This window comes from Podarcis cretensis (genome assembly GCF_951804945.1).
Source record: "Podarcis cretensis genome assembly, chromosome: 9".
NCBI lineage: Eukaryota > Metazoa > Chordata > Lepidosauria > Squamata > Lacertidae > Podarcis > Podarcis cretensis.
Genome location: NC_137178.1, coordinates 1,845,640 through 1,863,750, shown reverse-complemented (window position 1 = coordinate 1,863,750; position 18,111 = coordinate 1,845,640). Strand labels below are relative to the sequence as shown.

The 18,111-nt window shown below is 47.7% G+C and overlaps 1 protein-coding gene across 8 annotated transcripts in view; it reads left to right on the top strand.

Moving 5' to 3' along the window:
• The window catches only part of DYSF (dysferlin), a 195,657-nt gene that overhangs the window by 109,084 nt on the left and 68,462 nt on the right, over nt 1–18,111 (top strand). For 7 of the 8 annotated variants that reach the window (XM_079990669.1, XM_079990666.1, XM_079990664.1 and 4 more), the window contains 3 exons: nt 8,309–8,338; nt 10,322–10,348; nt 17,797–17,898. In XM_079990669.1, coding sequence (XP_079846795.1) covers nt 8,309–8,338; nt 10,322–10,348; nt 17,797–17,898 — 159 coding nt within the window. Of the gene's footprint in view, nt 1–8,308; nt 8,339–10,321; nt 10,349–12,614; nt 12,657–17,796; nt 17,899–18,111 lie in introns of all 8 variants that reach the window. The other variant, XM_079990668.1, reaches the window with a different exon arrangement.

Genomic DNA, 18,111 nt, shown 5'->3' with positions numbered 1-18,111 from the left:
CTGGGATCAACCAGCTCTGTGGCCACAGAAAAAGGCTTGGTGGGGAAAAAATAATAAGAGCCACTTGAAAATCAGGTCTGGTGGGAAGGGGGTGGGTGCTACCACTGAAAAGGCTCTGCTCAAAGTTACTGATAAGGTCAGTCACCTTTGAGTGGACTTAACCATCCAGGGGTCCTTTAATTTTACCTTTACCATAAGGCCTAGCTGCTCTAGCTAGTAGCCTGGAGATGCCCCGGGGAATGGAACCTAGGACCAGTGCTTTTCCAGCTGCACTGGCTCCCGGTGGAGTACAGGGTCAGGTCTAAGGTGCTGGTTTTGACCTTTAAAGCCCTTCACGGCCTCAGACCCAGGTACCTACGGGACCGCCTCTCCTGGTATGCCCTGTGGAGGACCTTAAGGTCCACAAATGACAACACTTTGGAGGTCCCTTGCCTCAAGGGGGTTAGATTGGTTTCAGCTAGGACCAGGGCCTTTTCAGCACTGGCCCCGATGTGGTGGAACGCTCTGTCACAAGAGACTAGGGCCCTGCGGGACTTGACATCTTTCTACAGAGCCTGCAAGACAGAGCTGTTCCGCCTGGCCTTTGGTTTGGACTCAGTCTGACCCTTATGTTTCCATCCCCTTATGCTTTTGATCTATGGGCTACTTTAAAATGAGGCTGCATTTTAAATTGCATTTTAACCTGTATTTTAAATTGGGGTTTTTTTTCTCTTCCCCCCTCCCCTTTCCCTCCCATTATGTTTTTATTGTGATTTGATTGGTGCTCTGGCCAGGGAGGGCGGGGTATAAATCAAATTATTATTATTATTATTATTATTATTATTATTATTATTATTATTATTTTGCATGCAAGTGGTTGTCATCTCCCTGAGCTGTGGCTCCTTTGTAATCTCCTGCAGGTTTGTCCCCCCTGGACCCAAGACCAGCTGCTTGTGAAAGGGCCAGTTCACTTACAGTGGTACCTCTGGTTACATACTTAATTCGTTCTGGAGGTCCGTTCTTAACCTGAAACTGTTCTTAACCTGAAGCACCACTTTAGCCAGTGGGGCCTCCTGCTGCTGCCGCACGATTTCTGTTCTCATCCTAAAGCAAAGTTCTTAACCCGAGGTACTATTTCTGGGTTAGTGGAGCCTGTAACTTGAAGCCTATGTAACCTGAAGCGTATGTAACCCGAGGTACCACTGTACAGATGTTGAACCTGCTTCTGGTCGTCTCCCTGTTTGGAGGGCAGAACCACTCTCTCTGTTTTCTTTGGACAGGGGTGCATATCACCCTCTGCTGATCTCCTATCTGTTCTCTTCCATCTGATCGTTTCCCACAGACAGCCTCTTCTGCTTCTGCTGTTGTTAAGTGGGGCCGGTGTTGCTTTTCCAAGGGAAATGCGGACCTTTGAGGCTTTGTGGACAGAGGTGGGGGGAGCTACACCCCCCCTTCAACTCCTGGGTCTGTTCCCATTAGGGGGGCATCTCTCTTGGAGAGCTGAGCCAAAAGTGCAAAGTGTCTCTATGTTTATCTCGCTCTCCAGCAGGCAAGGAGTGTGCTGTGCCGGGCTGAGGGAAAACACGTCCCGAGTCCCTGCAGCGGGAAGGAGAGGCTGGTCTGTCCGCAGGCAGCCTCTGCCAGCTGGCACCGCTGGTCTGTTGACATTGGCAGGGGTCAAGAACAGTGCCTGGCAGGAGATAAGGCAGCACCGGGTTTGCGGCAAGAGAGGAGCGGTTGGCAGATGGGACAATTTTGACATCTAAGGAGTGTCTGGCTGGCTGGACCTTAACTAGAGCACCAAACGGGGGCACAAATGATAGAATCAGGATTCGAGATTGGGGAGTGGAGCCAAAACTGATGGCCAGGGCCGGGTTTAGGTTTGATGCGGCCCTCAGCTCCTGAAGGTAATGGGGCCCTTTATATGTACAGCTGTCCTTTATCAACAACAAATTGCCGCTGTTTTCTGTGTTGAATAGATGCTATATAGTCATTGATGGACCGAAAAGGTATCTCAAGCCATTTGCACATGTTGCCATGCTACCAGTCCATGCAAAATGTAGGCACCCTATATATAGAAAGGAGCAAACCAGTGATATTTTAGGGAGCAGGATAGCAGGCGGGGCCCAGGACTTACATCATAGGAGCCTACACAACACAAAACACTGTCGCTGTATGTAGGTTTTATTTTACAGTGGTACCTCGGGTTACAGACGCTTCAAGTTACAGACTCCACTAACCCAGAAATATTACCTCGGGTTAAGAACTTTGCTTCAGGATGAAAACAGAAATCATGCTCGGGTGGCACGGCGGCAGCGGGAGGCCCCATTAGCTAAAGTGGTGCTTCAGGTTAAGAACAGTTTCAGGTTAAGAACGGACCTCCAGAACGAATTAAGTTCTTAATCTGTGGTACCACTGTATTTGTTTTTTATCTTACATTTTGGAAATGTACATTCAGTTTTTTTCCCTTTCAATTTTTTGGGGGCCCCCAAGAGAGTGGGGCCCTAAGCTAGAGCTTGTTTAGCTTATATGTAAATCTGGCACTGCTGACGGCATTGGTTTTTAAGCAGAGGTTGGATGGCCACCTGTCAGGGATGCTGTAGTTGAGATTCCTGCCTTGCAAGGGGTTGGACTAGATGACCCTCGGGGTCCCTTCCATCTCTACAGTCCTATGATTCTCCCTGGGCATTGAGTGCTTAATGCACCTTCAGGGATTCATTCCCCCCCCCCAAATAATATTTATTCAAGTTTTAAAAGATTACAAAAAGGAACACAATATACAAAAACAAAACATATCCAAGAGAAAAATAAAAAGAAAAAAGAAAAAAAGAAAAAAAAGAGAAAAAAGATACAATAAAAAAAACAAGTTAAACCTTAATATAACTCCCTTTCTCAATTTATCTCCTTGACCTCCTCACACCTCCCCTCTTTGTATTCTAATTCAAATAGATATTTCAGCAAATCCTTCATCTTTGTTTTTATCCTTATACCTTATCTTAATATACTGTAATTTTCCATTCTCTCATTCACCAATTAGCCATCCACTTTTACTTTATTTAATCTTATTTCTCCTTAGAACTTATATATCTGAACTTATTCTCTTAAGACGTTTCCCCTAGGGTCACAAAAAATTCCATTCCATGATTTCCCCATCTCTCATAATAAAAAAAAAGAATTTTTTTTTAAATATCACAATATATACACTTTAAATTCCCAATTTTTCTTTCACCATCTCCCCTCCCCGGTTTCGGCCCCTGCCAACAGTTCTCCAAAAGTCCATCGACCTGGAGATCTTAAGTCCGAGGCTCTTAACTCTCTTTCATGTCCCCTCTGCCGATCTTTTTGATAGTCTTTGGTGTTAAAGAACAGATCTCGGGGGAGCTCCAACCCAACGATAGTCATATTCCTTCTTGGCGAGTCTGCCAGACTTCCATAGTTAAAGGTAGGGCCCATAGAATATTCCAAATCTTGTTTCACACTCCTTCCAAATCCAAGGGCCCCAGAGGCTCCAACCTCCACCTGGCTCAGATTTAAATCCCAAAAGTTATTTGGTCCCCACATAGGGTGATCTCTCCAACTTTCATTTTCCAAACCAAGCCAGGCTCTCATCTCCAAAAACTGGCTTCTCCTAGTTGCAGATGTATAAGGCCTCCAGTTATAATCCACCATTTGCCTCTGTAGGGTTGAGACTCCCCCTTGCATCACTTTAACAACAGCAACTTTCTCCTTCTCTGGTTCTTCAATTTGTTCAGTTAAAAGAGATTCCTGTGCCGGCTTCTTGTCTACTTCTTTGCTGAAGCCCACTTTTGTTCCCAAAATTTCAGCATTGGTAGCCATGACGTTTATCTGTTCTTGCAGCTTTCCAAGCAGATAAAATGTCCTATTCAATTCAGACGCGACTTCCTTCTCAGCCACCATCCTTGAAATGTCCAAGGTCAAAGCTAGTTTCTCAAAGGCTTTATCTTTAGAACCAATTTCCCAGCTGCATCCTTGCAACACTATCCCAAAACTCCCTCTAGAGGGACACAGTTTCCATTTACACTCCTTCTAGCACAGTCCCAAAAGTCCCAAACGTAAAATTGTAACAATTCCAAATGCCTTCCTTCTTTTTAAACACAGAAACTAACAGTAGCAACAAAGTCCTTCTTTTGTATCTTGACAGCTAGCTGTCAAATTTATCTATTCACCATCCACGGGCTCTCGCAGAAAGCTCCCGGGTTTAGGGAAGTGGCCCTTCAATTCCCAAATTTTGACCTTCTCCTGCAGGCTTCCCTGCTTCCAAAAGAGTATTGATAGTAGTTTCAATCAGTGGAGTTTTAATCCTTTAATCCTTTAGGTAAGACTCTCCACGACCTTAGTTAACCAATTCTTTGCTTCAGTTTATTTACAGAAAGGGGAGGTGGACTTCCTGTTTAGACCTTCCCCAATTGGTGCCAATTTAAAAATACTTTAAAAGCCCAATTTTCGTTCTACTCACGGGTTGTTGTTTTAAAATCCAATTGTCCACAAGAAAAAGTCAACGCTTTCCGGCAACGGCTACGCGGCTTCACTCCGTAAAAAATAGCGGTCGATTCAAAACACCGCGCCGCTCACCCCACGTCACTTCGGAACCCCAAAAAAGGGGTTTCCCTGCGGGTAGGGGGGGCGCTTCTGGTGTCAGCCGAATCCCACGTTCCCAGGCTTCCTCCGCCTGGGATTTTTGAAGGGTCTCCGCCTTCGCCGCGGTGGCATGACCCGAATTCCACGGAGCGGGTTCCTCTCAGTCAGAGGAACACCGCCATTGCCGATGGCGCTAACCCGGAAGTCCCACACCTTCAGAGATTCAGGGCATTTGCAAAATTCGACATCATTTGCAGTGTTCAGCACTGTGAGAATCCCATCTCGGAGGATGTTATGACAAGTTTTAAGTTGTATTTCAATCAATTTGTTTTGATTGTTTGATTGTGTTAGCCACCTGAGCCCAGTCTTGGCTGGGGAGGGCGGGGTATAAATAAATTATTATTATTATTATTATTATTATTATTATTATTATTATTACAGCTTCTAGGAGCCACAGGTAAGAGCTGAGAACAGGGTGGGCACCAAGATGGGCAAACCACGCCAGAAGGAGCACAACGTCCTCTGGAAGTACTACTCCATCCCTGCTATGCCATACGGTCCATAAAACTCAAAATTAAGCATTTATAGAAACATAGAATTGGAAGGGACCTCAAAGGTCATCTAGTCCAACCCCCTGCGATGCAGAAATCTTTGGCCCAACATTGGACTCAAACCCACAACCCTGAGATTAAGAGTCTCATGCTCTACCGACTGAGCTATCCCAACCCGCATTGGATCAGCTAAGCCAAAACTGGGTTTTCATTCCTTTCATTTTCCACCTTATTTATTTGCACGTGTGTGTGTGTTCCGATTATTCCTCCCTGGTATCTGAGTGAAGTTTCTTCTGGCAGCTTTATAGCTCCTGGGGGGTTTGCATTGTCAGGACTAGTAAGAAGAGGAGGCTGAGTGAGGCAGGAGCCCTTGGAAGGAAACCAAGTGTTTTACAATCTTTAAATCTTTCTTTTACAAGAACTCTGCACGGTGGCACGGTAGTCGTGTTCCCATTTACAGCCAGGGAACGGAGCGGTTATGGAGTTGCCACCGGAAAAGTTTCCCTGCAGGAGAGAGATCTAAACGGAGCTTTCTGCCCCCCATGGGCCTTCTGCTAGCCCCGAGGGGCCTTGAGGACGCGGGCAAGGCCTGGGATCAGGGTGGGCAGCTCTGCGCACTTTGGACGCTTAACCTACGGGGCTGGTTAAGGGTGTAGGGAATGGGATGGCTGGCTGGGCCAGGGAGGAGGTTGGGGGTGGGAGGGAAGATCTAATTCAGGGGTCAGCAAGGTTTATCTTGCCTGGACTGGATCGGTCCTGCGGAGATCCCTCCGTGGGCCAGATCATGCACAACCGCCTGTGATTTTCGTTGTCTGTGCATGCGCAGACGCTATTTATGGCGCCACGGAAGCGAGTCCCTGCACCTTGCTGCGCCGGTTTAGCACAGCACGCAAGTAGGCGGCTCAGTTTGGGGGTGGCTTGTGGGCCGGTCAAACGACCTCTGTGGGTATTAGGTTGCTGAACCTTGGTCTAATCCTTTTCTCTCTCTCTTTTTGTCTGTGTGATATATCTTTATTGTTTTAAAATAGATACATTTATGCCAGGAAAGCAAACCAACCAACCAACCAACCAACAAACATACAATCAAATAAACAAACTATAAATTGACAAACAGACAATAGCAATATATGAAACAACACAATTCTGATAACTAACATCATTTGTACTCCCAATGATGTGAATGATTGTAAAACTTACAAAACCAGAAATTAAAAATGACTTCCAATTACTCTCACTGTACTTTATCTGTTGATTATCTTATATCACACAGTTACATATTTCTTATGTAGTTTCTGTTAACTTCCCTAATCCTTCTCATGGTGCCATTGTCAGAGCTTTGGGGCTATTTTGAAGGGTGCGTTCTCGCAAATCTTCCTGGTTTGCGTTAGTTCTTCTCTGTATTTTATCCCGCTAAATTGCTCTGTGAACTTTATTTCCTATAAAGCAGCCATAGGCAAACTCGCCCCCCCCAGCTGTTTTGGGACTACAACTCCCATCATCCCTGACCACTGGTCCTGTTAGCTAGGGATCATGGGAGTTGTAGTCCCAAAACATTGGGGGGGCCGAGTTTGCCTATGCCTGCTATAAAGCAACAAAGAAATGTAATACAGTGGTACCTTGGTTCTCAAACGCCTTGGTACTCAAACAACTTGGAACTGAAACACTGCAAACCCGGAAGTAAGTGTTCCGGTTTGCAAACTTTTTTCAGAAGCCGAATATGCTCTGTTTTGAGTGTTATGCTTCCCGATTTGAGTGTTACGCTGAGGTCAGCTGTTTTTGTTATTTATTTTGCGTTTTTGCGGCTCATTTTGATTTTGTTTTTGTGACTGTGTGGAACCCAGTTCAGCTACTGATTGATTGATTGATTGTGTGGCTGCAGTGCATTGTTTATTGCTTTCATTTTAAGGATCAATGGTCTCGTTAGATAGTGAAATTCATGTAAAATTACTGTTTTGGGATCATTTAAAAAAGTCTGGAATGGATTAATCCATTTTGCATTACTTTCTATGGGAAAGCGCGCCTTGGTTTTGGAATGCTTTGGTTTTGCAACAGACTTCTGGATGGATTAAGTTTGAGAACCAAGGTACCACTGTAGAATCATAGAATTTTTACAGTTGGAAGGGACCCCGAGGGTCATCTAGTCCAGCCCCCTGGAATGCAGGAGTCGCAACTAGATCATACATGACAAATGGTCATCCAGCCTCTGCCTACGGAGAGTCCATCACGAAAGGTTGTTGCAGTTCCACAGAATCCTTTCACAGAGTCTAAGACAAGGATTTCTGGAATATTAGCCTTATTAGGCTTCAACAGTAGTACAAACACTAGGTAATGCAAATAAATACAATATTGTAATCTCACACATTTTTACAGCAAAAATAATATAAAAACCGTCAACAACTGTACATACCATATATGATATCACAGGACAGTGGATCTTATAGCATAGTAGCAGCTGCTGTAACCTTTTGTGTGGATTGTTGGACTCTATGAACAGACAGGTGGAATAGACACTTTCACATGTATGGATCTTACGCATAAACTGATTAGAGAATGAACTGATCCACTGGGTCTTCCACTTTTTCCGTTGAACTTTATATGAACTACTTCTGTTGAAATCTACAATTCAGTACAATGAATAGTATATATTATTTTTTCAAACGTACAGCCGGTTACGTCTTGTGTGTTTATTGAATGATGCAGAACAGAGCACAAGAGGCGGGAGGGCAGCACCGAATTTTAGCGTCACACAAATTTTGAGAGCCCAAAGTCTGCTACTTCCCTGGCGCAACAGGAAGCAAGCTGGCTCCATCTCCCATGGAACAGCCCTTCAGATATCTGAAGGTGGCTGTCCTGTCAGCTGCCAGTCTCCTCTTTTCCAGGCTAAACACACCCAACTCCCTCAACCGTTCCTCATCAGGCTTGGTTTCCAGAACAAGATGATTAGGCTTTCAAAATGCATTGGCTTTCAAAATGGGTCTGGTGGCTTTTGCCCACGGCAAGATGTGGTCCTGGGGAGAATGACTGACTGGGGCCATTTGGGGAGCTGGTTCACTCCAGTGGCCCTGTGTGAGATGCCCGTGATGCGCTGCTCTTGGCGCATGAGAATGGGGTCTCATTTGTTCCCACATTCCAGAAGGAGGCGCTGATACAGGTCTTTGCTTTTTGCTTCCTTCCCACAGCCGGCCATCCACCACATCCCTGGCTTTGAGGTAAGAACCCCTTTCTTGGCTGTGATTTCCAGGAACTGCTGTGGGACCGGCTGCCTTTGCCACCTCTTCTCATGACTGAGCGATGCTGATGGTGAAGGGCCTGGTTGCGTGGCGAGTTCCCGCCCCCCCTGGAAATAAAGACACATGACACAATTATTAAGGTTAATGGGCTAAAAAAGGCCACAACTTTATTGGTTACAGGTGATGAGTGGTATTGGCTTAGGCATTGGTCCTAACTGACTATATCTGACTCCAGCCCGTCCGCTTGAAGTCTGGGAAGGGTTAACCACCAGTAGGGGGAGTCCTGCTGATGCACATCAACTAGGAATTCCCCCAGGGTCACCGCTAGGGGGCGTGCCTTAGGCCCTCACCTCCATAGGCTTTGGACAGGGCCACACCCCCTGGAATTCTTTATCGGATTACCCTTCAATATTTGGGGCAGGTGATGGTGCTTCCTCCCCTCTTCCAACTACAGTGGTGCCCCGCAAGACGAACGCCTCGCAAGACGGAAAACCCGCTAGACGAAAGGGTTTTCCGTTTTGGAGGCGCTTCGCAAAACGAATTTCCCTATGGGCTTGCTTCGCAAGACGAAAATGTCTTGCGAGTTCCTGCGGGTTTCCCCCCCTTTCCCCCCTTTTCCTAAGCCGCTAAGCCGCTTATCAGCTGTTCCGCTGATAAGCCGCTTAACAGCTGATCGCTAAAAGCCGCTAAACCGCTAATAGCGCTAATCCGCTAAGCTGTCAATGGGCTTGCTTCACAAGACGAAAAAACCGCTATACGAAGAGCCTCATGGAACGGATTAATTTCGTCTTGCGAGGCACCACTGTACAGAACTATACCAATGCCTAACTGCCAATACCCAGAAAGTTGTGACGATTTGCTACGAAGTATGCGAAAACCAAGTGGCTGGTGCCAATTTGCCAAGTTGAAAAATTCCTACCAGGCCCCTCAATGGCGGCCAACCAAGATCCATAGCAAGGTCAAGGAACGAAAACCTTGAAGGGCGGGAGGGTGGGAAAAACAAGAACAGCTGGTAGGCGGCAAAAGAGGGAGATCCCCGGCCGCACCTGCTTTTAAATCAGGTAGGCCACACCCCCCGAGCCAGCCGATTGGCTGGCCAGGGAGTGATGCAGCTGGGGATTTCCCCAATTGCATGGGGGCTGGGCTCCAGCCTCCTTGTGTGTGGTGGGGGCGTGATGCCCACAATCCCACCTCCTCTCCAGGGCGGAAGTGGCTCTAGCGAATCTCTGGGCCTCTGCTGCCTGGTGGTCTGTGGTGTGTTTACATGAAATGTGCATAGTCAAGGAAAGGAGGGTGTGCTTCAGCCCTCTGGACTGTGGCTGGTGACCTGTTCCTAGAGAGAGACTGAGCAGGCCTTTAAGCTCTCCTTAGCAAGCAGCTGTTGCTTGAAGCCGCATCCTGGACCCCTAGCCTAGGGATGGGGAAGCTCAGGACTTGGGGGCAAACTGTGGCCTCTTGGCTTCTCTAAAGGAACTTTCCCCAGTCCACAACCCTATTTTGCACTACAACTGCCGTCAGTCCCAGAATGATGGGATTTGTAATCCTAACCCCTGGAGGGCACCAGGTTGGAGAAGCCGCCACCCTCCCTTTCCAAATGTCTAGCTACGCAGCTGTGCCCAGCAAGTTCCACCCGTTGATGCTCACAGCGTCTTTAATTTATTTCCTAATTAAAAACACATTTATATCCTGCCATTCCCCTTGTTTGGATTTGAGAGCAACGTGCAGCAATTCAGCTTCGAATCTTCAGAGCTGGCCGGCTGTCACTTTTCGAATTTGGCCATTTGCTATAAGCAAGAGCTGAATGCCGTCCAGCCACGGATAGGGCGCAAAATGCCATTTCTAATGCTGACAATTGCTTTTTGGATGTGTGCAGAAAACCGTGGCATTTCTGACCTTTTTCTGTCTCTGTCCCCATCCTGCCCTCTTCGCTCCACTTCCTGTGCAATTGGGAAAACTCCACAGACCGAGCTGTCGTCCGTCTTCGATGAGGTGAGGCTCTTTGGAGAACTTTCTCTCTTTCGCCTTCTGTCTCTCTTGGTGTGATCCAGGAAACTTGTTGCATGAGATCCCCCACAAAATGGGAGCTCCACCACAGCCCAGGAGCCTGTCCATCCATCTCACCTGTTTGTAACAAAGGCCTTAGGTGAGCTGAGGCTCAGTGGAGAGCACTGCTGCCCCTAGCCAGGATGGGACCATCTCACCTGAAGACCCTCCAGAGATGTTTAGGTGTCCAAGGATCATGCCAGCCCACAGTGGAGGAGGAGTGAGCTGGGGGCTTCTCCACAAGGTGGACCATAGATCAAGTCTCTCTCAGACCCCCAGCCCATGTAGCTCAGTGTCAGGGCTCCTGTCCCAAGCCCTGAAACAGAGGCTCCTCAATGTAAGAAAACAGACTTGTTCTGAGTTAGCGGGACCAAGTGACCAACAGCCATCCGTGGAAAACCCAATTGCCGTTTGCTCCGATTCAGTGGCTGTTTTTCTGAGTTAGCGGGACCAAGTGATTTTCCGAGGGACTGTGGTGGGGCGAAGGGAAATCCCCTCGGACTTGTGGCTACAAAAGGAAACCGCTTGAACATGTGTGTTATGTACTGAGTTGAATAGGATCCAAAAGGCAGCAGTCTGATTGGTTCTAGAACAATAGGATTCAGAATGCAGCAGTCTGATTGGTCCTAGAACAATAGGGTCAATAATGCAGCAGTCTGATTGGTCCACAGGAGCCACCCAATCCAGCTCCAGGTGGAAATGAATCCGCAACCTGATTGGCCTACAGGAGAATCCCGGAATTAGCCAATCACGTGGGGCCCATTGTGTAAATAATGTATATAAGCAGACATTCAGGGTGAACTTCCATTCCTCCTCACCACTATGAGCTGAATAAAGAGCCTGAAATCCACTCTCAACTCTGAGTATATTTCAAAGTGCTTTCTAGAAGTGTGGCCAAGTCCTTTATTTGAGGTGTGTAATAATACAGGGGCATTGCCCAAGGCACAACTAGGAAATTTAAGATGAGCCTGAGACTGTATGAAAGCGCCCAAGATGTCCCAACATATGGGAATACGCCTCTGGTCAGCTTTTAAAGGCGAGACATGGCACCCTTGCTCATGAGACTGCATGTGAGGCTGGTGTGCTTGGACCTGCATGCTTCCCTAAGAGACAGGGGTCCATTGCCGACCCCAGAGGTGGCTCCAGGTTCTTGGTGGCTGGGTGGTGGTCAGCCCCATTGGCTCCTCTAGCTGACCAGCCTCCCTTCCAGGCTCTCCAGGCTTTGAGAGAGAGAGAGAGAGAGAGAGAGAGAAGTGATCTCCTCAAGCCCAACCTGTGGATGCCACCGTTGGGGATTGGACCTGAGATCTGTTTGCATGCGAAGCATGTGCTCTGAGTTACTGCCCATCCCATCTCCACCTCTGCTTTCCATCTGCACTTTGGAAGTATGGCTGATCTACCTTCCAGGATGCTCTTAAGAATGGCTGCAAGCTCATGCATGAAGAGCTTTGGAAAGAAAAGCACATGGCTTTGTTAGATCTGCAGAGAACCTTCTCCCACTTCCATGGAGCTTTCTTTCCAAGAAAATTGGGGTTGAGATATCTGGGGACAGGGAAGGATAACGGGGGACTTTGGGTTGAATGTGGAAGATATAAAGGTAAAGGGACCCCTGACCATTAGGTCCAGTCGTGGCCGACTCTGGGGTTGTGCGCTCATCTCGCTTTACTGGCCAAGGGAGCCGGCGTACCGCTTCTGGGTCATGTGGCTAGCATGACTAAGCCGCTTCTGGCGAACCAGAGCAGCGCACGGAAACGGCATTTACCTTCCCGCTGGAGAGGTACCTATTTATCTACTTGCACTTTGACGTGCTTTTGAACTGCTAGGTGGGCAGGAGCTGGGACTGAACAATGGGAGCTCACCCCATTGCGGGGATTCGAACTGCCGACCTTCTGATTGGCAAGTCCGAGGCTCTGTGGTTTAACCCACAGCGCCACCCGCGTCCCGATGGCCCCATACCTGAGGCCAGGCTTGGAAGGAGAAGCTCATTTCCTACACAGGAATCTCCCGCAGATCCAGGCTGTGACTTCCCCCTCTTTTAAAAGCTCCAGAGAAAGGAGAAATCTGGTAGCCCCCCAGGGCTCTGTTGGTCCAGCAGCTGCAAAGATCTGCAGGTGCAAGAGGGTCCTTGCTCTGGTGATGTTCCTCATCTGATGTTCCTTGTCTGCTTTCTCTCCCCCTCCATCTTGCCTCGCCTGGGACGGGTGCTTCACAGCTGTGCACCCACCTCTTCTACCAAGAAGGGCTTCTCCGATGGGTATCATCGTGTTTTGCTCACCCTCTCCTTTTCCACCGCTCTCTGCTGGGCAACCGTCTTGGGGACTGGGCAACTGGGCCAAAGACCTTCAGAGCACTCCTCCTGGAGGATGAAGGCTACCAGATAGCCGTGGGGGCTAAAAGCAGAACCTCCACAGGCAGGAGCACTGTATCTCAGATGCCAGGGACCAAAGACCAGAGGCTTCTGCTAGGCTGCTGTTGGAATGGCAGTGCTGGGCCAAAATGCCCCCTTCAGGGCAATTATTATCAGGTCTTTCCCATGAAATGCACCTGGATTTCTCCTTGATTTGGCCACGCTTCTCTTCTCCTTGCCTTAAATGTTGGAAGAAACCTCACCCCCCCCCCCAAATCTGCAGAATAAATGTCTGAGGCTCTTTTTGCCCGTTGCTCACGCTTCACAGATGGCTGCCTTAACCCTTTGCTACCCAGCCATTCTAATTTCCTGCTCAGCATCATGGGTCACGGAGTCCGTTGGGCAAGCGAGATTTTTGCAGACTTAATCTTTACAGCACCCCTGCGGTTGGGGTGTGTGTGTGTGTTTGCCAATGCCCCCTGTTTTTCTCAGAGCCAGAGGATATGTGAAGTTGGTACATTATTTGGCGGTGTGGTGGTTCAGAGAGTTTTAACGGTGCCCAGTTGCAATTGCCTGGATGAACGGGTTTTTTTTTAAAAGAATGTTTAAAAATGCAGGCCCTTCCCATTCCTGAAATTTGGGAACCCAAATCTGGAAGCTCGCTGCTGAATTTGGGGTCCCCCACTGCTTTTGCTTCCCATAAGTTGCCAAACAAGAGAGTCTGGCAGCCTATCTCAGCCTGGTGCCAGCGCCTGGCATTCTTGGAAAATTGCTGATGCCCCACCAGGCCCTTCTTCAAATTATATTTCTCCCCCAATTTTCCCGTCGGCACTGAGTCTGGGAGCTGCCATTTGGATGTCCCGCAATGGGGACTTATAATTAGTGGCTCCCGGAGCCAGCTGTATGGCAGCCATTGGGGTTCTGCTTACTGCTGCCGGTAGGTGCTGCAGAGACAGGATGGGGCCCGCCAGAGACCCCTTTGCTGGGGGGTAAATCCTGCCAGAGCCCTTGATCTCTGAGCCACCATGGCAGCTTGCTACTGCTTGGCTTGCTGGCTTGCTCTGTGCTGCTGCGCCCCCTCTGTGTGTGGCCAAAATGTGGTATTTCAGCGACTGGCTCATCAGGGATGACTCCGTGTTCCTGTAGAAGGGCAGACTCTGTCCTGGCTTGTCCAGCCTGGCTCAACTAATTCCTGGACTGTCTTTCTTGCATGCCGGCCTGACCAGCAGCTCTGACATTTCTCATGCTTCGCTTTCTACTTCTAAAGCAAATCTAAGCATTGGGGTGGGACTCAACCTCCTAAGCAAAGTTCACTCTGATGATGGTAATGATGATAATGATTTTATTTTATTTTATTTTATTTATACCACACCCACTCTGGACAGCTTCCGACACACATCAAAACATAATATAACATCAAACAGCAACCATCTGATCCAATAGAAAAAAGTCACAATAACTTTAAAATAAGCAGCTTCTATCAAACAAAGCAATATTCAACAAGCCATCAGAATCTAATAGCAAACCATAATGTTAAACATCAGCAAATAATAGTTTACACTTATCAGCCACAATAAAGAATCACCAATCTATAATCAATAAAAAAAACAGCAAATCACAATGTATACAATTAACAGTGATTGCCATCGAGCTCAAGGTCTCCTGGCTAACTGACAGCTAATCAATACCCAACATCTAATCAATACCCAATTAGGTTGGGTCTTGCGTACCAAAGATGCAGATGATGTCACAGGAACGAAGGAGAGTCAGGCCACTGGCCAGTCTAGATCAGTCTTGTCTACACTAGCTGGAAGCAGGGTTTAGGCAGGCAGTTAAAAGTCGAAAGAGAAGGCGCCTGCTGAATCTCCAGTGGCAGAGAGTTCCACAGGGCCAGGCCCATGACACGAAAGGCTCGGTTTCTCACTGTGGTCAAACAAACCTCACCAACTCGAGGAACGGCCAATGGCATGCCTGGAGAAGATATCGGGGATTGAGCTGTGATATTAGGGCTCAGGCGAAGTAGTTCATGGATTTGTAAATTTATGCAAGGACCCTGAGCCTGACTTGGGAGTAAGCGGGCAGCCAGTGGCAGCTAAGAATGGTGCCACAGGTTCTTGGCCGGCTGCTCCCATCCGTTTCTGCACCAGGGCCAAGGGGAGCCCCACCCAGAGCGCATCACGGTCGTCCAGCTGATGGCAATAGCTCATGCCCTCCTTTGAACGGTGGTACTGCCAACCTTGCAGCCGTTGGCAGAACAGTAGCCTGGCTTAGAGAAGACAGGGTCCCTGCTATGCACCCAACCCCCTAAATACTCCCGGTTTGCTCCATCGGGAGAGACATCCATGGCTCCAATTTCCCCCGAGCGGACCTGGCAGAGCCACTGCTCCCGACAAGCTGTTTTGATTTGGCAGCTCCTGGCAACCGCTGAGGAAAATTGCGAGCCGATGTCGGAGCGCCTCTGGCAGGCCACCGCCCGGCATCCCTCTCCGTAGCCTTATTAATGCACACATATAGGGATCTATAAATAAATATGGCCTGATCCGATGTTTGAAATGTATCTGCCTCCTTCATTTAATGCAATAATACTTTAGCCTGGAAAGAGTGACTGGCTCCTAAATTGCTTCCAACTGCTGCCTTTGGTTCGGGGGCGCCTGGTCCCCACCCCCCAGACTCCGAGGGTTTTCCTTTTGCTCCAGTGACTAGAAAAGATCATGGTTAGGATGAAGCTTGGGAACTTTTCTTGCTGGGAAAACTAGGGCGAAGGCAGAGCAGGAAGGAAGACTCCGGAAGCGGCTTCACTGTGATGAGTTCAAATATTATTATTATTATTATTCTCACACCCTTCAACCTTGTAACCATGAAAATAAAAATAAGGCATAAAAACAGACATCGCAAGGGTCTCGGGCCAGGTCATCTTCAGCATCCTGTTCAATGAAGGTGCCAGGTGCGCAGTTTAGGAGCCACCACAGATAAGATTGCATGTCGAGACCCCACAGCCACCCCCTCATTGGGAAATAACTCACACAAGGACACAGATATAGTTGTTGTTGTTGTTTAGTTGTTTAGTCGTGTCCAACTCTTCATGACCCCCTGGACCAGAGCACACCAGGCACTCCTATCTTCCACTGTCTCCGCTGTTTGGTCAAACTCAAGTTAGTAGCTTCTATGACACTGTCCAACCATCTCTGTCGTCCCCTTCTCCTCGTGCCCTCCATCTTTCCCAACATCAGGGTCTTTTCCAGGGAGTCTTCTCTTCTCATGATGTGGCCAAAGTCTTGGAGCCTCAGCTTCAGGATCTGTCCTTCCAGGGAGCACTCAGGGCTGATTTCCCTAAGAATGGAGAGGTTTGATCTTCTTGCAGTCCATGGGACTCTCCAGAATCTCCTCTAGCACCAGAATTCAAAAGCATCAATTCTTCGGCAATCAGCCTTCTTTATGGTCCAGCTCTGAGCATATTTACAAGCAGTTTATTCAGCATACATCAGGACAAAAGGAAAACATGTCTGATCTCCTTCGTGTCCAAAGTGAGACAGCAAAAAGCAAAAGCTAGACACAAACGGAAGTTCCCAGCAAGCTGTGCTGGAGTGTAAACAGACATGTGACACACAACAATTCCACGTCTGTCCTTAAGGTGGAACTAACTATTCAAACACAACCCTCTGCAATGCGGGACCCAGCTCCCGATTGAAATCATTGCACACCAGTTGTGTTTGCCTTGCTGTGTGAAGGAAGCCGAATGGCGCTTCTGACTTCTTTCCCCTTCTTCTTCTTCTTCTTCTTCTTCTTCTTCTTCTTCTTCTTCTTCTTCTTCTTCTTCTTCCTTCCTCTTATTTTTGAAAATAATTTTTATTTCATTTTACAAGTGTAGAGTTATAACAATACCAAATAAATATCAATGTTTAGAGATTTCTCTGAATCTCTAGACTTCCTTCCATCCCCTCCTTGGGTCTTATTGTCAACGTTGTCAACTGCATATTATTTCATAATCCATATTTTAAATCTGTCCATATTGCCCACAATACTTGTTACATTACAAGTGTTATTAAAACCCTGCTAATGTTTTCATCTGCTTACAGTGGTCTCCTAGCTTGGTTTGCTATTCCTCTCTGGACAGGACTTTATCTTCTTTCCATCTCTGGGCTAGTAACATCCGCGCGGCTGTTGTTGCATACATAAAAAGCCTTTTCTGATCCTTTGGAATATCGGCACCTACAATTCCTAATAAAAAGGCTTCTGGTTTTTAAATAAAATCAAAGTTATTTTAAACATTTTTTCCATTTCATTCTATATCATTTCCCAGAATGCTTTTATTACTATAGACGGCCACCACATACGATAAAAGGTACCTTCTTTTTGTTGGGAATCAAGCCCATATCAGGAGAAACTGGCAACTCTCCCAGGCACCCGGCATGATTCCCTATTGACCTCCCTGGCTGCATTCCCCAGCAAGATCCAGGCTAGGTCGCAATAGGCGATCCTTCTCAGCGTGAGAAGAACACACCCCTCTTTCCTGCCCCCCCTGGGCAGGGGAAAGAGATAGACAGAAACGTATTTACATGCCTTTATTTCTGTCTTTGCAGCGTTACAAAAAACATGACTGCTCTCTTCAAGCTCCAGCAGTCTAGTGACAAACACTTCCTGGACAGGAATAAACGGAAGAGCTCATATTACACTCTGAGCTAATTCCGGTGCTTCGCACTGTGAATTGACTGTCCCTCTGATTCCCACGGGCACTCCCAACATTCCCATCATGTTTACTTTTCAAGCTAGCACTTTGCAGCTGCATTGCATCCATATCGTAACACTTTTTCCTTACATTTCCAGCAGGTATTTGTACTTGTCTTACACATTTTTGCTAACTTACTAGGAGTCAGATACCACCTGTACATCATTTTTGTATAGTTTTCTTTCAGCGTACAACATGCCGTGAATTTCAAATTGGTGTTCCATAACCTTTCCCAATCTGAAAGTTGAATATTGTGCCCCAAATCCCCTGCCCAGTGTATCATTGCTGATTTAACCTGACTCCTTTCCCTTTCTGTTCCAGTCTGAAGATTCGGACCTGCCTTACCCTCCGCCCCAGAGAGAGCCCAACATCTTCATGGTCCCTCAGGGGATCAAGCCCGTCCTTCAACGTACAGCCATTGAGGTGGGTGCCAGAGGCCACGTCAGCCATGCCTGGGGGGCCACGAACAATCCTCTGGGAGAGAGAAACTTTCATTTGATATGATCAGGCGCAATGCATCGGTTCTGACAACACGATGCTGATTTTTGAGGGGTCGGTGACTCCCTGGTCCTGAATGGGGTAACTGTGCCCCCAAAGGACCAGGTGCGCAGCCTGGGAGTCATTCTGGACTCACAG